The 26,449-nt window shown below is 44.6% G+C and overlaps 2 protein-coding genes across 2 annotated transcripts in view; one reads left to right on the top strand and one right to left on the bottom strand.

Moving 5' to 3' along the window:
* The window catches only part of T265_03419 (hypothetical protein), a gene marked incomplete at both ends in the record, with an annotated part of 25,952 nt that extends 20,551 nt beyond the window's left edge, over positions 1-5,401 (top strand). The window contains 2 exons of the mRNA XM_009167903.1: positions 79-380; positions 5,084-5,401. Coding sequence (XP_009166167.1) covers positions 79-380; positions 5,084-5,271 — 490 coding nt within the window. The remainder of the gene's footprint in view (positions 1-78; positions 381-5,083) is intronic.
* T265_03420 (hypothetical protein) lies at positions 1,351-22,535 on the bottom strand (the record flags this gene model as incomplete). Its single annotated transcript, XM_009167904.1, has 3 exons — positions 1,351-1,470; positions 7,314-7,638; positions 22,522-22,535. The coding sequence occupies 3 exons, from the start codon at positions 22,533-22,535 to the stop codon at positions 1,351-1,353; spliced, it is 459 nt and encodes a 152-aa protein (XP_009166168.1).
* Positions 22,536-26,449: the final 3,914 nt, after the last annotated feature.

Genomic DNA, 26,449 nt, shown 5'->3' on the forward strand with positions numbered 1-26,449 from the left:
TTTTTTTTGTTTTTGACAATCCGGCGATCGTGAAAGTCGGCTCATCCTTACCTTTGTCTGACCCACCTCAATTTTCAGCTACCACTGGGTCCACTCAGCTCAGGCAGAGAATTTCTCGTACGCAGACAGCGGTCTGTTCAGTATCCGGGGTAGTGCAGAACCCGAAAATCTCGAACAGCTAGTCTTCAGGCTCGCTGCAGAAATGCGCCACACTCTTGAAGCTCCGATTGGCGAAGACGAACTAGCGCGGGCCAAGGCTCAGCTCAAGTCAATGCTCTTGGGCAACCTAGAAACATGTGCGGTTGTGTTTGAAGATATTGCCCGTCAGGTGCTCTCAAGTGGTCACCGGCCACAACCCGAATATTGGGTTGAAAATATTGGTGAGTTTATCTAGCTCGGCGGAATTAAACGGTAACCATGCTACTGTCAAAATACACAGTCAGTTAGTGGACCCCTTTTGTTCTCCGTAACTGTGACGTGGCATTCAGCCTTCCGTCTTGCCTGAGAATTGTTCATTCCTTGAGTTTTCTAGTGTTTCCCTCAAATATCAGCTGAATTATTTGTTAATTGCTTTGAATTAACGATATAGACTGTTGGTACCCATCTCTTACAGTTATCTGGCAAATAAGTGAATTTGAACCTCTGCTGAGACTTGTTCAGCTAGGTGCCTAGCCACCCGTGGGATGCACGAGGGTTGGGATACTGTCAGGTTGTTCAAGCCTAGACAGGGGAAGTCGAGAGGCAGAGATCGGGTTTGAACCATGGACCTTCCGGTCAGTAAATTCGCGCTCTCATCACTGAGCCATCTGGTCATCTGCTGAGACTACCAATGGTGCTCCTAATCTCTGACATTCGGTAGTCCTAACGCTGGTTCCTATTGTATATCGTTGCGGTGGCAGCTAAGGTGAACGCGAGTTGTCTCCGGATTTTACTGTTAATTCAAGTTAGAGCTATTCCTATAGGAAAATGTTAAAGTAATGTGAGCACATGTGTACGGTTACAAACACGTTCGAGTGCCGACTGAGCACTTATCAGCACTTATTAGCTACATGCGTCACTCTTCATCGGAGTTCCGAAACAAAGTCCCTCCCGGCAAGACTGTCCTTAGCAGAGCCCATTCACGTTTGTGGATTTTAGAAAGGTCGGTCCCTTGAGATGGCTTTTCACGGGAGGGAACATTGCTTGATTTGTTAGCTTGTTATTCGGAAGTAAGTTGGTATAGTAATTAATTGTGCCTTGTGTGTGATCGAGCCAATTATCCAAACGCAACTCCGTGGATTCTTGAAACGACATCACCTTGTGTACCAACACTTTCGACATTCAGTCAGGTGACCTCAACTGGAAATGACATCAGCAACGCCACCGATATTGTTGTGGTGCCGTATCTTGCAACGCCCCTAACCAAGCACAAGCAGAGTCATGCGGGGCCCATTCTGGAAATTGGCTCTCATCCACAGCATTCGATCTTTTCTTAAAGTGATAAAAATGCAATTTAAACGTGCGCACTTGCAGTGTAATTCGATTGTAATTGAATTGAATTCGCCAAGTACTCTCATTCGTCACGTTTGGATAATGTGTGAATCTTCGATTTTACCAACTTTCAAGACAAGCATCGGTCGTCCACCCTAAGACGGTAGACGTGGCGAGTCTAACAAAACAAGCGTCGTTACGATGATTGTTCCAGGCACTGTTGAGTTTGACGCCACAGCGCTCCAACGTCTGCCACGTTGTCTTCACCTATGAGCAACTAGCTGCGCTGGAGGAGACAGCACTTGACCACCTGCACAAGTTTCGGATAGCGAGCACGTCGGTAACAATTTCAACTTAACATGGCGTTCCATATGGTTAGAGATTTTCTAACCGAAGATAATGCTATAGGCGATTATAGCAACCGTTAATCTCCTAGAGAGCATTTTATGGGTTGTCGGCACACCTAGTTCTGTGGAGTTTGATTCGTAACACAAAAAACAATGAACTGTTACAAGAAAATAATTTGTTCACTGTTTCATTACTAGTGCACTTGGAAAGTCAAAACTCATCGTCACCTTCGCATACTTACTTGCCTTCTTTCATATTATGCACTCGACATATGAAAATCTAAAAATCTCTTACTATCATCAGAATATAAACCACCTGTTAAGGAGCGAAAAGGGACATTCCCAAAGTCATATGGGCTTGCCNATCAGAATATTAACCACCTGTTAAGGAGCGAAAAGGGACATTCCCAAAGTCATATGGGCTTGCCCATAAGGTCCTCACCAAGCATAACACCAAACGAACTTTTTTGAACTGAACTGTGAGATCTAGGAACAATGTGTCCTTCAATGTTAAAATGAGATGACTACTGGCAAATTATTGGATCACGACCGGGCTCTGTTCACACGCCGACTTGAATTGACTTGCTAGTTCGAATGTATCCAAAAAAACTATTTGCAAACATTTCGACTACTTTATTCCAATCTGGAGGCTCAGAGGATTACTTCCACTGACACCCAACTGTTCGGAACATTATCCGGTTTATTTGTCTTTTATTGGAGCACTGAGGTCACAAATTTTGCGGTTTTATGGACGTGCTATTCGATTGCTTTTCGGATCCCAGCATTATCCGTTTCCTTCACAAATAGTCCTGGTTTAGATAGAGGCGATTTATCACGTCAAACAAGGAGCCCATATGGGTCGAAAAATGTGTATTCGGGAGCCAAGTAAGCCTTAAAGGAATATTTTCTTCCAGCTTATATTTCAAGGAAGCAAGCATCTGGCCACTAGTGCACTGCCGACGGACAAACTTTGTGTAATGAGAGACAATACTAGGTTATGTGACACATGAAAACGACTCGGCACCTTACATGGCTGTGTGAAATCACTGACTCGGTTGTGAGAGAGTTTTAGACCAGGCGGAGTCGTGGGATTGTGAAACCTAGTTACCATAGTTTGCGCTGCTTGGACGGTCTTCCTTCCAGCTTGGCAAGAAGGTCCTTTCGCAAGTCCCCAAGCGTGCACTTCACAACAAATGATAAAACATTCTAGAAATCTGAACAACTGTAAGTAGTATGCATTCAATTAAACGCCACCTGAAGGTGAACAGAACTCTTTGTAGTGTTTCTGAGAGCAGTAAATACGCCGACTGTCACCCAAACTTTTCTGAAAGGTCAGTTGTACTCAGTTCTTCGTAGGCGATCTGACACAGAGCGCATTACATGCTTCCCCGAGCAAAGTCTAACTCTGACACCTCTTAGGTACCCAGGTGCCGTGTGGTAAAAAAGGCTGTGGACAGGAAAAGTAATTTATTCGTCAGTTTTTTGCAAGCATCTTTCAACAATAAGCTTTTTCCCCTCAGACGGTGCTAATTCCGGTAGTTCATTGGTAGTCGATTCATGCACAAGCCAAACTCGAGCAAATGATTGACTGGTCCGAGTCACGTGATCCGTGCCCAAACACACGGCTGCTGCATATGAGGCCTAGCCGCTCAGCTGAGATTTGCACCAATCGTTAACGGTGGCTCCATGGACTAGTGGGATAGGCGCCCAGTATTTGCACAATAAATTGAATTGTGGGATAGGCGCCCAGTATTTGCACAATGAAATTGAATTTTCGAAAGCTACGACATCCTTGATGGAAAAGAAACAGGCGCATTCGGCTCGTTCTCCTCTTGGCGGGGCCCATTGGCCGCACAATGCTCTTAGCTGCAAAACCTTTAAGAGTGGAGTAAAACCCTTTGCACCAGAATGTTGCATTTTGTTGCTATGTGCTCAAACAAAAAACCATCCTAATTTACGTTCATATTTTTGCAGCTCACCAAATTTCATTGTCCACTGAAGCAATCATACCTCTGGCGGGAATGTCGGGTGGAGTAATTTCCCGGCATCGCTGAGACCCGGGGATGCCTAAATGGGGTTCAAAAGTTTAAACTGGTACTCTGTACTCAATTGTCCGATTGCTTACGTTCATCAGGGACACCTCATAGATTTCGAAAATACCCTTCTATTGTGCGAATACTGAGCGCCTCACTTGGCTTATGCACAAACGCAATTTGAATGCGCGCACCTCCTGATTTGTGCACAGCCAACAAATCAGAATGCTGGCCTGTGCATGAATCTCATGCCCAGTTTTTTCACATAATCATAATAGCTGTTCAGATGTAGCGCTCTCTCGGCACTGCTACGCCACCCGCGGGGGGGACCAGATACTGTGGTTGAGTATGAACCACGGCGCTTCCGGTCAGTAAGTGGCGCCCTAACCCCAGCAACCACAAACTTGGCGTCAATCCGTTTGTTCAAAAGCACAGAGTCTCACTCAGCTTCCCAGCTGAGCGAACTGTAATGCGTCGTTCGCACTTTCAACCTGATGATCCCATTCACCCACAGGTCTAATGGCAGCAGAAAATAAAATATCCCGTGATCAATGTCTTCTTTAGCCCTCTTCCTACTCTTTTTCTACATTCACCAGGCCTCCGTAGAGAAAATTCTTCGTTGTTCATCTTGCGTATCGCATACTGGTATTCCATAAAAGGTCGTGCACTGAGGTCATTCAACTCCAAAATGTTCATATATTTGCTATGAAGAGCTGGACTGACGCTGAAACTATGATCCTCTACTCTCGAATACGAGGAATTCCCGGTACTGAAAGCATCTTCTCTGTAAAGGAGGTTACGGTACTTCTATTGTGGGTTGGGATTGCAGTGTGAAAGGCGCTTCGACACCAATTGTTTCAGAAGTACAAGAATATTTCGTAAATTTGGTTGTGACTGACTGTCTTCTGAACTGCCGTTCGAACAATTACTCCATGACGAATTGAGTCGCAATCAATTGACGGAGTTTCATAGTTCACCGTCAAGCCACATCCATTGATTGTGTTCAGTGTGTCGTTCGGTAATAATGTACGCTTAATGAACGGACGCCGGGTTGGTGATTTTTTATGGGAACATACGCTTCTTTGTTATTTCTCGGGATGCTCTATGGCGACTGACCTTGGCATTGTCGCTCACTTATCATTGTCCTACTAACCACGAACAAGTAGTATGGTGCAAAACCGCAATTTCACCGTAGCCCTCAGCGTGATTATCATCCATTTATTCCATTTTTAGACAAAGTCACAGCAGAAGACCTGAAGGATTTCCTACACCGTATGTTTTACCGCACTCCCGCCACGGTAGTTGGGTTCGGTCGCGTTGATCGACTTCCTGAGCACAAGGAAGTGTTGCAGATACTGGGCGGGTCTCAGGACATTCCACTTTCGCAGCGCCTTCCAGGAATATTCAAACAATTTATTTAGATTATTTCGAGTTTTTATGGCATACATCTGTGTCCATGTACAGTCTTGGACGCCAATCGCCTGGTGTGAAAAGCTTACCGTCAGTCATGATATGCTATGTACAGTCGCTCCCCAATTGTGGGTAAATGTGATATATGCTTTCTGGACCACTCTTTTCATTTCTCACTGGTGGTTGATCAGATGGCAGTTGATCTGTTCGCCGAGCTTGGCAATTGGCTTGCAAATGTTTCGTCCCCAGTCGAGGAGACATTGTCAGTGTGCAGTTTCTTGATTGAATCTTTCAGACGGGATAAGTATCCTTTGTAAGCCGACCTGGGTGTCTGCAATGATTCATAATACAGTAGAGTTGGAAATGATTACGTGAACAGAGTTATTCCCATATGGTCAGCCAACAATGGATTGGAATGCAACTTGGGTCGATAGTATAGTGTAAAAACAAGGTGGATCGATACGCAAGCGCGTATTTTGCTGTCTGGGTAAATCTGGAGGGGTCAGTTCCGTGGACTATCGATAATTTAGCCACATCCGTTGCTTCACACAGTGCCCATCAAGGCTGTGCGCTGGTCTACCAGTTTCACTCTTAAAAGTAAGAAAACAACTTATTCCAACAAAGTACACAACTCAAAACGTTTCCTTGTTATTCCAGCGGAACGCTGCATTCTGTTTTCAGCATATTGGCTTTCTGTCTTGCAATGGTGTAACCGTAAATAGAAATCTGCGGTTAGGTTGCATGACAAGAGGAAGTGTGTGTGTGTGTGATCGATCGGGGAGTGATTTGGACCTGCCCGTCATGCACCAATTACCGTAATCTACAAGGTTGCCACGACCGGACAGCAGTAGGTCAGTCATGTGCAGTGTAGCGACCACTACTGGCTTCGATCCTATTGGGAGAGCCAACTCCGAACGTAACTGGACTGTGCTAGTCCATTCGGGTGTCCCCAAGTGGACGCGTTCAAAAGAGCTTTGCTTAAGGCGGAAGGGGAAGGAACCACAGCAAACATTCTACAACAATTCCTCTTATTGTACCGCCTTACTCCAAATCGCCTGCAGAGACACTACTCTACCGCACTATTCGAAGCACCTTTGGTCTTCTGAAGCCTCCAAAGGAGAGGTAGCATTATCAAATCAGGAAATGGAGTCCTGCTATAATCGCAAGCGTGGTGCAAAGTGGCTATATTTCGATATCGGACAGAGCGTGTTAGGAAAGGACTATCATGGTAATCGCGTATTCTGACGTCTTAGCAAAATCGCTCGCCGAATGTGAACTGTCATCTATGATGTTGACGTGGGTTTGTCATGTAAATCAGTTAAAAGAAGCTTAAACACAACCCATTCAGAGCTAGAATGCATTGTCTCTGAACATTTTGATAGGATATCTGGGTGTGAACAGGGAAGTACAACAGACCCAGAGTGTGGAGCAGCTACAAGAAATGCCTGTGTATCAACATTCATGAAGGATGACACGCAGAAGGATGCCGGTGACAAATTCAGGTTAATCCGAGACAAAGTCTTATCTTCCTCAACAGCAAGAAGAACCAGGTCCGAACGTAACTGGACTACGCAACTGCCAATGGAATAGCCGTTTTCGCTGAGACAGATTCAATTCGTTGTTCTTCATTTGTCCTTGACAAATGAGTTCTACTTTAGTATCACTTTTTGGCCCTCCTAGAACTTTCCACGTGAGCTTTATAAGCAGCACGCCTTCGGCTGCACATGATACGCCTGTACGCGTCAGCGATCAATAGATCAGCCGATTCGCACGTTCATTGGTTTTCCTAGTTTGGTTAAGCGCATCAGGCTATCAAGCGGTTATCCAGACTCATGTTCACGGTATTAAGAAGGCATTAGGAAAAATGTGGTCCACAACAGATCCCCGTCCGATCGACCACGCCAATGGTTGGAAATCTGTGTAAGGTTTTTTCAGAGAACCATATTTCTACAAAATCCGGTTAGATCGTGTCGCTCAACTACCTTCAGTTACGTGCTAGTGAAAAAGCTGGATAGGTGACGATAAGCAGGATCGAAATGTGTGAAAGACAAACTTTTGTGTGCACTATGAGCAGTATCTTAGAAGCACACAGTCCAGCTGGACAGAACTGCGGCAGCTCTTCCGTGGATAGGTTCAGTAGAATGTCTGATGAGTCATCTCGTGATTGCATATTTAACCATGGGATCCATGCACACAGTCCAGCTGGACAGAACTGCGGCAGCTCTTCCGTGGATAGGTTCAGTAGAATGTCTGATGAGTCATCTCGTGATTGCATATTTAACCACCGGTATCCATCGCATCCTACTCGTCCATAATCACACGTTCCACTGTGACGAAATGGGGGAAGTTGGAAAGCCAAAAAGTGAATATCTATCGATCTGAAGTCAAAACTCCAAAGAATTGAAATAACAGCTTCAGGGAGGGAAGACAAGTGGGAAGCATCGATGGAAGATCACAGGCAGATTTTGAATGCTTCGTTTCAAACTACTAATCTATTGTAGTCGGTTACACTTCTGCTCATCAAAAAATCGTTGAAATACTACGCTCACAAATATGTCAGCACAGTTTGATTGATACATTCCAATCCATGGAGTCAAGAAATGACCTTGAAATACAAGGTTTGTTTATGTATTCACTCGGTGTGACTTCACTGTTTACTTACGTCCCTTTGACTGAAACTACAATTACTCTGAAGCAAATAACTTTCGGTTACCAATTCCAATCAGCAAATTGCGAAAGCTTCTCGTGCGGTGCACACGGAATGTGCAACTATTGTTCAATGGCACGCTCTACAGTCCAATTGATGGCCCGAGGCTAGCCAACATTTTTATGAGTAAGCTTGAAAATGGTCCCTTAAAGTAAGCGGTTTTCAACGGTAAGACCGGGATGAATTCTCTTCAACAGGCCTCAGCAGTAAACCTCCATCCAGTTCACCCCGCAAAGAGGAAGCAACGACTCCTTCAAGTTGTCAGACTTTGACCATGAATGACTTCACGGGGGTGCACTGGGACGACTGGCCTACCCCCAACCACCTAGGGGTAGTTGCCCACATTTCGAGGAAAAAATAGATCTAGAACCTTGAGGAGGATTCACTGAGCGCCTTTAGAGACCGGACGCACGAGCTGCGGCAACTACCACCATAGTCCGAGGCTTGATGACTTCGGTCCCAATATATCATCTCCTTGGGTTTGTTTATTCCCCCAAAATTAGCCATTCCACTTTAAATGTGTGTGCGAAATTCTCGTCCATGTTGCCTCTGCTTCCATTATTGACAACATCGCCATGGCTTCAGCAATGAAGTTTTGAAAAAGATGTCGTAATTGGTTTGACCCATGCATTTCGATTGCTGTGAAGAATCACCGCTCTAGTAGACATCGGAACTCGATTAATCGCAAAAGTGATTGATGAGTACCATCCAGAGAGGAATATGCCAGAACATCGTAACGAAGTACTGCTTTTGGGGATGGCAGAGGGAGCTGTGTGGTTAATCCTAGGGACCGACGTGGAGAGGCGAGGAGCAGACTTTCTAACTCTGTGCGCTTTGGTGTGACTTGGCATTGGCAATATCTATCCTTCGAGTCTTCTTCAATTAACGGACTCTGTAGCACGCCAACCACGATGACCTAGTGCACTCAGTCATCTGGTTGGTGTTGACACCCACGCTAACCACTTAAGGCATTCAGCAGAGCACCCAACGATTCCAGCCCCACCGTCAATGATCATAATCATCATCACATGACTTCAAACCGACCAGAACTGGAGGACACCACTTTCGAGTGGAGAAGATCCACGGTTTGCCAGTCATCCACACTTCGATCTAAAAATCCCCATCGGTTTGGTTGCCCTTTAGAGCCTACTGGTTTGATACCAGAGCAGACGCATGACCTTGAAGCTTGAGCAACCCGCTTTTTACAGCTGTAATCATGTGTAAGTCATGTAATATTTGACGTGCACGCTGACCCAGTTACTGACAGGTCGAGCAGAATGGTGCTGCAACGTACAAAAGCCGTTAACAGCTGAACTAACTAGATCTCTCTTGTTGCGTGATGGCCTAATGAAATCACTAAAGAACCAATTAATGAGTCTTTGGGATGAGTGCTGGACAGCCTCTGTTTGTCAATGAAGCATAAAACACAGATTGTGAAGCTGTCGAGTACCATACAGACAGTCACTACTGAAAACCAGCAAGTATTATGACAGCTTCAGCAGACAATTCATCTCTCTCACTTAACATTTGAACCTCGATTAGTGTGGTTTAACTTTTATCCTGTCATGAGATTCTATCCGACCAGAAATTTCGTCCCTCTACACTTAGATTCCTTCCAGAACGCAGAACAACAACAGAACCGAAGCGGCATCCAAGGTGAAACAGGGACTACTCAAGTTTCAATACGAAACTGACATCTTGAAATAAAATAAAATAGTGCGCGCTGTCGGGTGAAGGTTATTAATTTTGGTACAAGTACGTATATTGCCACTTGGTAAACAAATGATCAGACAAACAGGGTGGGCTCTTATTAAGAAGCTGTTACTCAGTCAAAATCAGATCCCTCCAAATGGTAATATTTAGCTAAAAAGTAGTTTCTAATACTATCAAAAATCGTGTTTATGTGTGTATCGACCCTGCTGTACTTGTGTAGGCGTAATACACTACTCATGAGTTTGCTGAAAATCTTCGACAGTCCATGACCGGTTTCGCCCTTCTTGGGGCTCATCAAACCGTACTTGTTCTTCAAAGCAGAATGATCTAAAGTGAGCAGTCGTTACTCAGACCTGTAGGATACACTCAGTTTTCATTGGAGTTTTAGAACCTAATGCGATCTTCAAAAATTGTTAAATTGAAGCCTCTCCCTCTTGCAATGAATAGGTGTATCAGGATAACTGAATATGACAAGCGTTAGCGTTCTTTCACCTTCTCTTAACTTCAGAAATCTTGAAATTACCCAGTCCTTAGATTTGTTGGCACTTGAGTGGTCTTGCTTAAGTACAGATAGCGCTGATCTCCCTGCCTCACTTCGGCTTCGCTAAAAGATCATCAAAATAGTTGCTTCCACTTCAAAGATGCATTTTCGTTCGTAGTTTGTCCTTAACCTTAGAGCCAATCGACAACGCAGTCAACATGTGTCCGAGCCAGATACTCTGTTATCATCCGTCCAGAATAATCTTTCATTGTATTGAATGTTCGAGAAAACTGACAGAGTTCTAGTGACATTTCAAATTTCATAACATCTGATTTAGCAAATTTGTGAGGGATCAGGGGACAGTGGTTGGCGCTATTCTCTTGTTGTATAGCCGTCAGACGTCATCACGACCAGTTAGAAATCCCAGTCATGATTTCTTCAAAAAAAGTGGTCTCCGTGATCGAAACGAGGGGTTGTTCCTTTCAGTCTACTTGCCGAGCAACTTTCACCGTCCTCAATATAACTCTAAGTGCCTGAACTCTTATGTCCCCCAAATTCAGTTTGGAACTAACTCCTAAATTTAGTTCCTCTTAGTGAGCGAAAATCAGTCAAATTATAGAACAATCAATACAACACGTGGACCAATGACGTAAGGGAGAAATAAGAAGGATCGATACAATACACATGCGCGTCTAATTGTCTAGCTTAGGTTAGAGGCATTTGGTGGTCGTTACAATGGGTTACTTTGGTTTGAGTGAAGCTGGTGACACGAAAATTAGACAGGAATTCTTTTATCTGCAACAAAACTGAGATTCCGTTAATCGCTCTGGCGTTTCGCTCCCAATTCGTAGGCTTGTGTGGTACGTTTTTCTTTTCATCAGCTATCAAACTTCGTTTCACAGCCGACGGGAATAATTTGGTCGCACGCAACTCTTCTCTATTGGCCAGCTGCACGCACTGCAGGTGGATGTCCAAGAACCGGGTCACTGGCCCAGCGCGATAGCTGGGACACTGGCGTGTAAGACTACCACTCAGTGTTAGTCTTTTTTATTTTATTTTGTGTATTCTTTACTTCTGTATCCGAATACCATAGCCAACATATCTCTGTCATTTCGAGCTTTCGGTACCAACGTTTGAAGCGGACACTGTCACAAGCTTGCTAAAAGGTGACGCCTGTCCACCAATAAACCACTTTCGACATCTCAGTCCATTCAAATGTTTCGTGCTGGTGTGTGAAAATTATACAGCGCCTAGTTGTCCAAACAAATTGTTATGAGGGCTTCGTTGGTCAGATGACACGACCAATCGTCCAGATGCACTGATGAAGTGAGTTCATTTGTGCTCCCCAAATACTGGGTGTCCAGGATTGCAGTTTTCACTTACCTAAGTCAACTCCAATGACAATTTGCTGAACTTGGGAGTAAAGTGAACATGGCTCTCAAACTATTGATGTTCCATAGGAAACAACACTGTTTTAATCCCGATCTGTTTTTAACACGGTATTTTCTATATCGACTGTCTGGCTGTGTACGAATATCGCGGTTCTGATAGGACGCAGGTACAGTTGAATCTGTTGATCTTCTAGAGGTTATAATTGTGGCGGAATACTGATCAACTTTGGCGGAAAAGATGATGAGGTGTACCAGACCGTTATGTTCGACCTGAAAACACCGGAGTCTGAATTAGCCAGCCCCTGATTGCAGCCTCACATTGTTGCGTTCTCATGTGATTGCGTAGATGAATTCATAAGGCTTTCAGCCGAAATACCAATCAGTGACGGAATGTGGTCTACTGTTTAGAAGAGTTAATCTGGATCGGATAGTTTGTTTTTGAGCTTGAGGCCCACCCGCATGGTTGCAGCACTACGTTGCGTCATTCTGCTGCCAATGGGAACACGCTACGCTGACAACGTATCACGTTTGAATGACTGATTTGCAAGTCATCCCAAATAATTAATTTGACGCAGATAGGTTATGGGTATCGATTCTTTTCTTTCATTATTATGGTGCGCAACGGGACTTGCCGTTTTAGCTTCTCCATTTTCTGTCCCTATCTCTTCTTGCTTTTGACCTGAACGTGAACAATTATTTGACCCTGACTAACCAATTAACCACTGACTAGGTGCGTGGGCGATTGTCCCAGTTCTGCTCGCGTTTAAACAGATTTCTCAATGTGACTCGTCTTTCGAGGACTGGCATGTGAGTAATTTGATTGGTCCATCTGCGAATTGTTTTGCGTTGTGGTTTGACAACCTTATATCTGCCTCAAGAGGACAGTTTGTGGTTTGTGACGACCGCACCAACCCTAACCATTCGTCTTCGATTAAAAACCGCGATCGATTCGCTGGTCATTTTGAAATCTTGAACAACCAAGAATCCAGTCAAGTCCTCCCCAGTCGAATCCACTCATACGTATCGGTTGCACTTAGCCATCTTCGTTCGTTTGCAGTCAAACTAACGAAAATCTCCACCATCAATCTGGAACTCGTTTGACGGGATGACTTACCTATGTAGCAGACCACAAACATTTTAGTTGTCATGTCTGTGTGGTGAGAGTTGCGTTCTGTATGGCCTTAAAGCCACAGATTAGTTCGATAGCAGTATTCTAGTGCATTACATTTCGACTGCATGAGTACATGCAAACTAGACCAAAGCCAGTGTGTTTCTCAAGTAAGATAGCGATACTTTTGATCCAATTTAACGTACAATAAAGTGAAGAGCAATACTTCAGAATGTGCAGTCTCCCCAAAAACAGAAGGAAGCTCTGAAGGTTTTAAAGGGTTCAGCATACCTTGGTAATCCTTCTGGCTTTGATGGAAGGGTGTCTGATGAAATCAAGTAACCTGAAGCATCCCTGGGTTTTCAGAACTCTCATTGGTACCGGAAGTTGTCAACGGGCAACTAGGAGACGAGTATTTGAGAGTGCAGTAGATACGTCAATAGCATAAAACATCCAGCTCCATCACTGCTACGGTGGCTCTCTCATGTACTCCGCCTATCTACCAAGATGAATTTTATCCTTCATGCCTCCTTCAGAATGGCGCAAGCCTTGGGTGGATAAAAGGTGACTTGGTAAAAGGCCATGAAAGAGATGAGTTTGGGCGTTTTTATTGGGCAGTTCCGCCTTCCAAGATAAGGTCTCTGCGACTATCCCTGTGTTTGTGCGGAGTCGCTGCAAGAAACGGCGGATAACCGATGTTAGTACCACTCGTGAGGTCACTTCCCATGCGGATCGCCGTGTGGACGCTTCAGAACACCTGCGGCAGGCCACCATCAGCTACCTCTCCAATTAACCCTTCTATTTTTATTTCATAGCAAGGTAATTAAATCTGTGGTTGTACAGCAGTGAAAACATTGTTTTTATTGTTCTCTGTGAAAATGATTGTTGTGACGATGATGGTGACGACGATTATTACGAGTAATAATAGTTTTAGTGTTAATAATGCAGTACGTTTTTATTATTGGTCAATAAGATCAATATCGATTTCCAGAGCCTTGTCTTTAGGCTGAAAACAAAATATCCAGTTTATCCTGTTGAGTTTTTCGTTTGATCGGACTGTGCCGTACAAGTGCTCCCCAGTCCAGGGGCGGGAAGTTTTTAACACCAGATTATATGCAGATGTTATCAACGTGCTTTCCAACGAGACTTGTTCATAGCTTTTTCGTCCAAGCCTGGGTGGCCAAACGGATAAAATAGGGCATCATCGTTTCAACCACCGGGGTTCGACGTACCATAGGAACGTTTAGACTGCCAGCCGTCCCGCTGTGCTGATAAAGTGGACATCTGTTTTCCAGTAAAAAAGTGCAAAAAGTATGCCGAATGGGAGAATCAATTTCTCCACAAGGGAAGTCACACTAGTGGTAATCACGTTGTTTCTTGAGCACACCAGGTCGGTGACAATATTTCATAGTATTTACAATAGGAGCGATCGTTTTTAGCCCTGCAACTTGAAAGTGCATCGCCGGCGTGTACAGCCATCCTCTGTTTCATTTCAATCCATATCTTATGGCAGTCTAAAACACAATATAAGTGATTTTCATGGGGAAACTTGGTCGCTGAAAACTCTTCGACATCCCGCGACCGATTTCTGTGGGCTGATCCGGAGTGCGCAGTCCCCGAGTTTTTGCTAACCCTTTGTTTCGAAATACAGCTGAATGAGTTTCTACTTCTTGTCGCATTTAGGACCACATGCCATAGCAACCTCCGGGCTTCAAGAAGGATGAAACCAGTGGGAGCTTCATTGGTAATGCGTTATATGGGAAAAATTTACTGCGATCTCTCGTATACCTCAAGACTGAAAGATCAAGTGGCCTTTGTGCAGCACAGTTATTTAGAAAATACCATAGGCGAGAGACTCAACTGAGTATCTGGTTAACACCATGTGATTTTCTGTCAGTCACCTATAACTTGGTTTTCAATTAGAACATAAATTTTGACCGAAACCAGGGTCCTACGTCTAAACACCGAACTTGAAGAGAAAGGGTGTGAGCATTCGTGCGCTATCAAAGAGTTTTCAGCAACCATCTAAGTAGTGTGTTACGTCTACACAATGTACTACGATATCTCGAATACCGTACGAAGTGAAGCATGAGGCGGCCTGGTGCAATACATTCTGTTATAGATATGACAGCTGGGATTTAAGTGAGTCAGTCTCCCCTGGAAACCAAATTGGCATCCAATGTCGCTGCCTTTCCTCCCACTGTTTTGCTATGGAACACGGCTGACACCGACCGAACGGTGTGCCATTTATCCAAACACCGAGTCAACCATCCGGGGCTGAGAAACGCACTTTTCGCTTTTTGTGCCACTCATCCAACGTGAATGCTTGCATTTACCGCGAGATTAACGTTTTTCTTGCACGTACTTTTGACACGTGTTGTTTTTCTCCGCTGTTCGGCCACCGCTTGCAACTGTTTTTTTTGACTGTCGATCTCTTTTGTAAGTTTGAATTCCCGTTGATCAATATTTGCTATTATTATTACAGTGTGTAGTTGTTCCCATTGACAACCCATGGAGTATTTACTGCTGACTGATCGCACGTCACATCTATCCTACTTTGAGATTCGCTTCATTCTATTTGGTGTGGTACCGTTACTGAAGTCATATACCCAACGACCTCGTTCTCCCTAAGTGTGGATACTTAAACGTGACTAGCATACGGCGAAAGTCGACAAAAACCTGAATTCTACCTTCATGAGACAGATGACAGCCTTCAACTATTTCTCGCCCGTGGCAAAGAACAGTTCTTATAAATTTAAAACAATTCGGGAACTAAATATAGGTTGAAAGTAAACTCGTTTGGGCTACCACAAGACTTTGAAGACCAGTAACCCTGAACCGAGTGTGCCTCAAGGTATCAGAAAATCAATTTCTACTGATTGATTACCACTAATCTCTGCGTCTTTATGACGTAGTACCTCAAGAGAAGTACAAATGAAGTTCTACTTGGATGACTATTTTATGAAAAGGCGGAAAACTTGGGTGTCATCGGTGGGTGCATGTGTTTAGTTGGTGGTACAGCTGTTACATACGTGGATCGCAACTTGACCGGGATATTCAATGACAGCACACAGCTGTTGATTTATGCGTTCAGTAAGCTATACGGAGTCCAAATATGTGTTATTGGCTTTGCCGTGTGCACATGCCACCTTCTGTTCAACACACACACGTGAGGGCTAAGTGTTCTTCTTCTGTGCAGCGGCGATGTTGTTCATGTGTTGATCACAAAGAATTCAGTTGTGGATATTTATCGATCCAACGCATACCATGCAAGGCTAGATCAATATGCCCCCACGTTTTTGTGCCAGTTTATTTCGGGTAACTGTGCGGAATCCGAACACAAGCATGGGGCAAAAATTCGTCGACATCCACGCGTAACAAGCACGCGGGTTCTATACAACGAGGCTTTTCTGTCTAAAGATATTTCCGACCGTCTGATGATTTTTTTTCGGGAGCAGTGTGCCAAACACTTAAAGCGTAGTAAGAATCGGCAACTTCGGCCTGACTCCGCCGCCATTTCAAATACACACTTACAAAATCGAACGATTTCGGAGGGCTCTGATACTAACCGCTCTATCATTCGATCTGACTCGCATCAAGGCGTATACATCCCACTGGGTCTTGTGATATTTGAAAAGAGCACATGTCAGACAACCTCCTAACCCTCTGCCCTCAGAAGACAGGATCAGTCTGATAGAAATGGATCAAGCAGGGTCAGATAGATCGTTTGCGAGGTACCTTGTACTTTTCGAATCCTGCTGGCGAAACTGACCCAGACAGGTGGGAACTGGGCTAAAAGTCAGGTAGTTACCATGGTGTGCTCCAGATTGTATATAAATGCTCTCCGCCGTTGCGATACCGGAGGCTACACCACAATATCAACCCACCACTATGCGTCTGACTACTGTGGTTTTCGACGAATACACTATTTTCCATACTGTTTTGTTCTTACAGTAGACTTAGCTGAACCCAAGCTAAATCAGAAGTTTATAATATTCGCGATAATGTATAGACATAATAGACTACTTATTAGGTTACTGAAAACTCTTCAACATCCTACGACCGGTTCCACCCTTCTTTGGGCTCATCAGGTAGGCGCAGTCCCTGAGTTTTCGTCAACCTCATGTTCTACTCGAAACCAAATTGCAGGTTATTATCCGAATACACTCATTTGTACACCAACTTGGTTTTGACGGGAGACTCAATTGGAACTCAACTGAATCTCACATTCATGATATGTTTTGTTCACCAACAGAGTAAACAGAATAGTCTGGATGTCGAAACTGACAACTTTACTTGGCAGGCAAGAGAAAACCCCACTAATGAGTTCATGACATATGAGTAAACAAATGTTTCTGAGGCTTTTCTCTCGGCAGTGAGATCGGAGTCAATGACGTTTTCACGAAATTAACAAGGCGATTTTTGCTTGTGAGATCAACTTCCAAGCTATTGGTCGCGAAATTTCCTGAAACTGTAGTTTATGACTGCCCCTTGTACTGCCAGTTGCATGCCAAACGGAGGAATTGAGGGGCTCGAATTTTGTTTTTATTGGATCTCTCAACAATGTTGCTGGGGTTTGATATCTCCCGGGAGAAAAACGTGTTCGGCACGCAGATCACCGGTTCACAACAGGGTCAGCGCGACAACTGATCACAGTTCACATGTGTATAGGGGCCTTTAAGCCAGAAGTAGAAGCAATGATAGGATAACTTGAAAGTCAAATTTGCTAGCTGCTGGGAAAGACCATAGGAAGCAGACAACGAAGGGTAATACCGAGTACACGTGCTCATCAATCAATCAGTGGGTAGGACAATGAACCAACCAATTGAAGAACTCAATTGAACAACCAGTTGTCATCACTGGTCAGGCTCGTGAGCAGCACGTATAATAAAAGGCATGCACCATGCATGCAATCAAACTGCCCGATTCAGCGAACAAACCAACGACCACATTGGCAGTCCAGCTATCTATTGATCGTTACGGCAGCAGTCTGTTCGTGAATAAATTGCAACAAAACTCACAAGAAATTATGAGTTGGAAACTGGATCGAATGCTAACAGCGGTTTTACTTCTCAGATGAACTGTATTGTTCTGATTACAGTCTCGAGCTAAACTTTCGACCGAATGTTCTATAAGCCTATAAACCCCTTATTATCCGACAATCTTCAGCCACCTTTCTTTGTCAAACTGCCAAGAATTATGGGGCAACGTCTTGGTAACAGGTTCTAAACGTATCAAAAACGGTTGATCAATGTGTCCAGTGTTTCTTGGGTCTTCCATGCTTCTTTTTAGCATTTCGGTCAGTATATCTGATTAATATGGTCATTCGGTAGACTCATGATTATTATCTGGTCGAATACAATAGCCAGGGTGGCAAGCGCATCAGTACAAAGGTGAGATAAATTCTACCCCAGCAATTTTTGGAAGCCCGGTTTCTATTTATAGTATTAATAAATCAGACAGCTGTTTCGAAATCGCCTTAATTCATAATAGGTCACTCTGCCTAGACGATCACAACGTACGCAACCCCCCGCAGCAATGGCTACTAACTCCCGACCTTCTGGCCCAAAACATGCCTTTTTCAACTGCATTGGGGAGCGATTGCATCTCTGAATCCCCATTTTATGGGTATCCAGAAAGTGGAAATCTGTCATATTTTGGACGGGCAGGGATTGTGTTAAAAACCGGTATAACCAGTAATACATCCTTATTCACACCACTGTGATCGCAAAACCCAGTGGTCCAGGACTCATGTTTAAAACTTTCAGTTTTGCTCTGAATGTGAACCAAGCAAATCGTTCAAGCCTGAAGAAGCTTGGCTATTCGGATGCGATAAATCACGTGCGTACAGCGGGCGCTGTTGGACTAGAGGCAACATGCTCGCCTTGTGTGTTGAGTGTCGGGAAATCAAACGCGCGAGAATATCCACCGCAAACGGGCTCTGATGAGAGCTAAGCCGAAGCGCTACGAAACAGTCAGACCACGAAGCAACCCAAATCCCGAAAGGACCAATCAGGTTGCGTGCTGGCTAACCTCAAAACAACCATCCACGTCGCGCTCACTAACTACCCTTCAGAAATTATACAAATACAAACAGAAGTGGCGGAATTATCAACCTAACAGCGCACTGATGATGCCTTGTCACACGGAGACAAGGCTATCGCATACCAATTGTCAAGCTCGGCGAAAAGATCAGCTGTCACTTGTCAACAGCAGTTATTTTGATGAAAGAGTTCATGATTTTGACTTCAAGTTTATACCACTCCCGATTTGGGATACTCATAAAGAACGGAATCATTCAACCCCATATTACCACATGACTCCAGACTACTCTGTCAAGCCGAAATCTAGACTGTAAGGAGATCAGAATATCGCGCTGATGGTGCGAAATGATAATCGCCGTTGGATGAGTTTGAAATTATGTACTCCCGCATTATTCTGTGGGGTTCCAGCTGGTTTCCTGGGTACAAGGAAGTCATGCGATGTCCTTCAGGACCATCAGATGAATTTTATCACCTGCAATAATCGTACCCTAATTTATCCATCTCGACTGAGACAACCGAAGTGTCGTTCTTCTATGCGAATACTTCACGTCATTGATGCACCAAGACATTAGGAACATTCAAAATTCCAGTTGAGCACAGTTTCTGCTTCCATTTGTGTGCCTAAAGTTCTGCTCGTTTTATTAGCTACATTCCATTAGCGCTCTATACTGAAATTTAACTCCGGGGATCTTTGCAGTTTGATGCTCTCGCTAGTTAATTCGAAGTGACACGAAGCGGTCCTCGCTCGAGTCCAACTGATTCCACAGTTCTAAGAAATATTTCGGGTTTGATTGGACAGAAGTCGGTGGTTGATAAAGGGAATCCTGTTGGAGACCGATGTATATGTGGCCGGGGATCATCTTCTTTCTAGTTCGGATGAATCAAAGACAGTGACTGAGTTATCCAACTTCATGAAAGACCTGTTTAACGCGAAAGTTAGTAACGTTTTAGATCTCTGTATTACCTTGAAAAACTTGCGGTTACTCATTTTCCATCACCTGTGCGCCAGTTGGCGATCTTGTTTACGCTTCGACAGCATTGTTATTGTTTTGCTGAACGAGTGGTTGTTGAACTGGTTGACCAGGCAGTTGCTCAGATCATCCTCAGAGACTAGTTGTCCCGGAACTTCGCAGCCTTCAGGCACGTGACTTCCAGTGGAGTTATTTAGCTGACACTGGTTTCAAAAATGGAATTTCTCAAACACAGTACTAGGTCCACTAATCAGCATACTCACTTCTATTGTCATACGTGTCAGCAAACAGGAGAAAGTTGGGAAGACGCCTTGTTTCTGGTATGATGGTGTGCCGTTATGATGTACCGTATGTAACGTACGGTATCCTTAACGTTGTGCCGATGAAACATGAAGTGACGTTTGTACAGTATAATTAGGTGTAACGGTGATTCTACTGATTGGAGGCATGCGAGAAGTATGTTCTCTCGTAAATCCGATTTGCGTCTCTTGAAAAGTGGGATCTATTGCGGAATTTGTAGAGCATTTGCTTGCAACTGAGTAACAGTCAATGAATATCCAGGAAAATTCAGGAATACGCGTTCAAAGAGAGGATGGATGCTCAGTTTTTGTAAACAAAATGCATATGAGAGTTTTACCCCCCTGTCCAATAGTCTGTAACCGTTCAGTTGGCATTTTCTAATAAATAACTCCGCAGCGAAGGCCTTCTTCCTTCCACAGGTAGGACACAATGCTAGGGGACAATGCCTTTTTGATGAAACCCAAGAATGGTGAATCAAGTAATGGGATGTCGGAGGATTTTCAGCGACCTTATGAGTAGGATGTCATGTCAAAAAATTGATAGTGTATTCTTGGAAAATGTTTTGGCGCAAATGAACGTAACCAAAATAGAAGCCATTACGTTCGTAGTAAAAATTGGCACCAGAACATCACATAATACTTTGTCTGGTCGTTCTTATTGCATGTTTTACGGTAGTGTCATCAAATCAAAGTTGCAAAAGAGCCTAGTGCTGTTACGTAGAACCAACTGCACAACCAGCCGTGGCCACTAAATCGTACAGAACCAGCAACTATCTGTGGTGGTAAATTGCAAAACTGAGTACCTATCGACTGGATTACCATTCTGCTCGCCTGTTTTCGATCAATAGCTTGACACATTAAAAGATATTTATCGGCGAATCCGTAACGAGGCAGTTAGAAAGCGCGTTTTCGGTTGTGCAGCGGGTACTTCCACTGAAGAATGTGTCCAGCACCAGAAGCTGCGTTGGTCGGAACATGTGTTACGTATGCCAGACCACCGTTTGCCGAAGAGAGTGCTGTTTTCCATGCCCAATTCAGAGTGGTGTAAACAGAGAGGTGGCCAACCCTTGACTTGGTAGAGGAGTATGAAGGAGACCACGAAACGCTTGGGTGCTGTCGGTGCTTCTCGCCTTCCGGGATGGGAATCGCGTGATACTCACTGCGCCTGGTTGGAGACGCTGCAATATATGGCTGCCAACCGATGTTAGTGGCGTTCTGGTTGTCACATTCTATCCAGATCGCCTGAGTGAATGTGTGGATGTGTAGGCACCTCGGATTGATGGTGGTAAGCTAGCACCAAGTCTCTTCCCCGTCCACCTTTACACTTTTCTTCACAATAAGGCTTTCAAATGAATCATGGTTGTATGGCATTGAAGCATTGGTGTTGAACACTGATGTCATGCTGTCGATAATGCTGATGATGATGATGATGACGATGACTGGTGATGATGATGATGATGACGATGACTGGTGATGATGATGATGATGACGATGATGTTGATGATGATGATGATGATGATGATGATGGTGATGATGATGATGATGATGATGATGATGATGATGATGATTTTAGCTACAAACACTGGGATTATATTGCAATCACCGGGGATTTGAAATACCAGGAAGCTTGAGCTCTTGCTTCTTTCTGTGGTGGTCCAACGGAATACGGAACTACGGAATCTCTTATTGTGAACTGTGAGCCAAGATTTACTTGGATTTTCCTCCTTGCGTCTTTGTATCTGGCTTACATCAGTAAATTGTTTTCTGTTCACTAGAGACTTCATAGATCCGTTAACCACTACACGGGTGATCCATATGGTGTGACAAGGGAGCAAAAAGTATGCAGGAAATTATACGAATAAACAAGTAGTTGTAGCTGAAACAAGCATCGAGAACAAACGACAGTCTGACAGGATGACCAGTGTTCACGCAGCATTGTGACATCCCGTTAGACCGTCCACTGTTAGTGCCATAAACAAGAATTGGATAACAACAGGATGTTTACGTTGGAAAATTAAGCAATACGGGAATGGTTTTCAACCGGTGTGAAATATCGATATTCGGGATACGGTACGGTAGGAAAACAGTTTAGGCATTTTCTATAGAGGAGAATGTCGGTAGCTCAGGTTGCGTAGATGGTCGTTGGCTTGTTCGCTGAGCTGGGCAATTTGGTTGCAAACGTTTCATCACCAATCGAGGTGACATCATCAGTGCGTAGTTGTGCGTAGCGGTGGGTTAGTGGTGGTGCCATGTCCATGTAACAGGATCGATAATGGGCGGATTCGATAACCGTCACGGCATTCGGATTGGGTTAACTTTGGAGCATGGAGGGCGCAATTGCCGCACTGGCGACCACAATCGACTGTGGCCTTCAGCTGACAGCACAGAGTGAGAAGGAACTACTCTTCAGAATTTGAAGTAATTTTAACATCTATATCTTTGTAATGCACTACTCATAAGGTTGCTGAAAACTCGTCGACAGCCCACTACCGGTTTCGCCCTATTTGGGGCTCATCAGGTAGGCGCAGTCCCCGGGCTTCCGCCTACCTTCTGTTCTCCATCCTTCAGAGAAGCGCCGTGTTGATTCGATTGACGATGTTTGAAGTTGGGTCATGATCGATTGGTTTGTAGGTCGTGGTGTCATTTAGCAGTTGTTTGGCCTTTTCAATATAATCCGGCTTGTCCATTATCACGGTGATGCGTCCTTTGTCCGCCGGTAGTATCACGATTGTTTCATCCTTTCGTAGATTTGTGAGTGCGTCTCGTTCTTGTTTGGAAATCAGTGACGTGTTTCTATTCCGTGTGATCGCCGGTACGATTGTCTGTCGGATCTGTTGTTGAGCCTCCTCGGACATTTCGTTTGTTTTCAGGGCGTGTTCCAAGCTGGCTAGGTAATCTTTGTAGGATGCGTCCTCGACGTTGAAGTTGAGCCCTTTCATTAGCAGTTCTTGTTCGGCTGTGTTGAGTTGGCGGCCAGATAAGTTCTTGATCCAAGCGTCGTAATTGTTGTGTTCGTTGTTCCTCGTGAGCTTGCGCAATTTTGTTTCCATGGCTGTTCTACGCTTGATTTTGACATTGTCTACTCGGCGTCCGATTGCTATTTCGAGTTCTGCCAGGTGCTGTGGACTGGTTCTGGCCAAGCAATTTGTTTTGCTCTCGGTGAGTGCTCTTTCGTATTTCCTGAGACGATTGTGGGCATCTGTTATCATTAACTTCACCATTCGTCTGCCATACTGTCTTGCTAAGGCCCACGCCTGCGGATGGTCTAGCGCCGGTCTGTGATTAGTACTGGGTGGCAGCACGTTCTTACGTAGACATTCATGGAGGAAGTGTAATTGTTCACGTGTAGAGGCTTGTCGGCAGGCGAAGTTTTCCCAGCGACGAGCTTCTTTGAGCGTTGTACGCCCGAATTGGTTTTCTATAGAGGAGAATGTCGGTAGCTCAGGTAGCGTAGATGGTCGTTTGCTTGTTCGCTGAGCTGGGCAATTTGGTTGCAAACGTTTCATCACCAATCGAGGTGACATCATCAGTGCGTAGTTGTGCGTAGCGGTGGGTTAGTGGTTGTGCCATGTCCATGTAACAGGATCGATAATGGGCGGATTCGATAACCGTCACGGCATTCGGATTGGGTTAACTTTGGAGCATGGAGGGCGCAATTGCCGCACTGGCGACCACAATCGACTGTGGCCTTCAGCTGACAGCACAGAGTGAGAAGGAACTACTCTTCAGAATTTGAAGTAATTTTAACATCTATATCTTTGTAATGCACTACTCATAAGGTTGCTGAAAACTCGTCGACAGCCCACTACCGTTTCGCCCTTATTTGGGGCTCATCAGGTAGGCGCAGTCCCCGGGCTTCCGCCTACCTTCTGTTCTCCATCCTTCAGAGAAAAACTAAGGATGTCGGATTTTTGTATGGTCCGTAATGTGAGTGGCCTTTGCCAGAAATTCGATGATTCCAGGTTTCTCATCTCCCTCTCTGTCTCTCCTGTCTTCACGGAACCGTTAGAGAAACGGAACACTGAGTTTCTCCTGAACTCATCACCAAGGTCTATATATACGAAAATGAGCAAGTCTTTCCAACTGCTCCGATTCGAAGAATACCGTGATTGCTGAAAAAGGCTGCAATCTTACCTTAACATCCTTTATTAGAAAGCACCAAATACAAACTAAACAGTCCACCGAAAAAAATGACAGAACGCTAGAGGTAGACGCCAAAGGTGTCGTCCATTACAGAAAACCACTGATGCACACATCCCAAACGATGCACTGTTTGTGTCTTTAGAGACCTCACAAGTCCACAGATTTTCTGCTGGTGAACATCGTCAATGCGTGCGTTGAAGCCTGGTTTTGCGGTTACATTCTCACAGCACAAACGGGGTTGGCCAACTGTGGCAAGGCCTGTGAAACTCGTTCGAGTGGCAGCGAGTGATTTCTGGATTGTATGACAGTTATCTGCTCAACGGATTCGTCCACTGTGTTAGGTAGAAGACGAGACATATGTGAGACGGTCGATGCGTGCGCCGGAAAAGGGAATAGATATCATCGTGGCGGTAGGTAGAGATGATGACATTGAAGAGCGAGAGCCGGTTACATTTGGCACTGAGATGTCAGACACAAACGGTGATGCTATGCTGGCGGAGCAAGGCTGCGCGTCGGTTTAGCATATGCGCTGATGAAAGGGATCAAGTTCCTGTATAAGGCTTCACAGAAAACAGATTAGTTATTCGAAAGCAGACAACTTTCCACTCGCTGCCAGGTCTCACCAAAGTTGGCTTGATGCAGTTAGATGACCGAATTTGTGGCCGCAAAACCGTGCTTCAACGCATGCACTGACGTTGTTCGCTAGCGAGAAACTTTTAGGCGTTCCAGTCCTGCAGAGGTACAAAAAGGGCGTCGTCTAGGTTGAGTGCACCAGTGATTCTTCATGTAAGAAACGGCGATATTCCAATCCAAATACGCCCTTCTGTTGTCGTGATTTTCCAATGGCATGTTTATTTTGCATTCGCTTTTCGTAATACTGGATGCGGTTTCTCGATAAATTTAACTGTAGGATTGTAAAAGTATGCGTAACGACAATCACGGTACTTCCTGAAGTAGCTGGAAGGACGCAGCCATCTCCGTATCGTGCACTCGCTGTGCACGTATTTCGAGCTCAAGGTCATGGATCAGTTACTACTCAGAGTTCGATTACGTCACGGAAACCTGACTGTCGGATGAATGCAAATAAGTGTAGTCAAAAACTTTCTGACAAACACTTAATATAGGATAGCAACTGGTAAGCTGATATCGTTAGATTTCAGGCACGGAACACTTACACTACAGACTAGAAAAAAAACTGGAGATTGTGTTCAATGAATTGGAAGCCTTCATCTGCCGATCGCAAGGCGTTTCCGACTGCTATGCTTAAATTGATTTTCGAAAGAAAATATACCGGTAAGAGGTGAAAAGAAAGACCCATTCTAGGGTACTTTTCACTGTATGCATCAAAATTCTGGCGCAGGCCGTTGATTCGACATACCACTTTTCTAGCCAGTAAGGACTTTGTGAACCTAGCAATGCTGGTGCAGAAAAGGATGCACTTTGATGTCAAATATTGAACAGATACTGTGAAGAATACCTAATGAAATTGTACGTCAGTGTCAGTTATTATGGTGATTTTACACTGATTGCCTGACAACTTTTGGATACGCTTTCGCTTCTAACGGTTTGACCTGGTCACTTGGGTAGATATTGCGACCATCTTAGTGAGATAATCAGAGTGGTCCACATTTGACAACGAATGTGGTGGGTTTCCAGAGCCTCTGTACCAAATGTGTAACCGTGGGGCGTTTCGTGACAACATTGCTTTTCACCTACCAGTAGTGTCACACTAAGGCCTATCAGGAAGGTTAGATTCTTGAAAGCAACCACTGAATGCCCAAAATCTACTGAGACTCTCAGCTCCGCTAGATGTTGACCAGACAGACAACGCCCCTTCAATATGCAGCGTGTCACAGTCTTGTATCAAACCCAAACAGCGAAAGTCAGCGTTGACCAAGGTCAGACAATGCCCCCGCGATATGCAACACGTCACAGCCTCGTACCAAAGCCAGACGTGTGTGTCAGCATTGGACTAAGTTCAGACAGTGTCCTTCCAATAGATAACTTGAGACCATTGTACTTTTCGCACTCACACGCACTCACGCTCTCACACTCGCTTGTTCGGAATACGCCGGTTGTGTTCCCTTCTGTGAGTCTTTTTTTTCTCCGGCACCAGGCACCGGAGCGGGTCAGCTGCAGATACCATAGATTGGCGAATCAGCAGATATAACAAGGACGCAGCTTTATTTCCCCCCAAAATGTGTTGTTCAGATGTCATTCCCTCAGTCCTCTTACAGGGATACCACAGCCATCTCTCCATATGCGACACAGCAATGCATTTAGTCGAAAAACGCTAAGCTATCAAAGTAACAACGAATTTTCTAACTCCATT

The sequence above is a fragment of the Opisthorchis viverrini genome (assembly GCF_000715545.1).
Source record: "Opisthorchis viverrini unplaced genomic scaffold opera_v5_49, whole genome shotgun sequence".
Lineage (NCBI taxonomy): Eukaryota > Metazoa > Platyhelminthes > Trematoda > Opisthorchiida > Opisthorchiidae > Opisthorchis > Opisthorchis viverrini.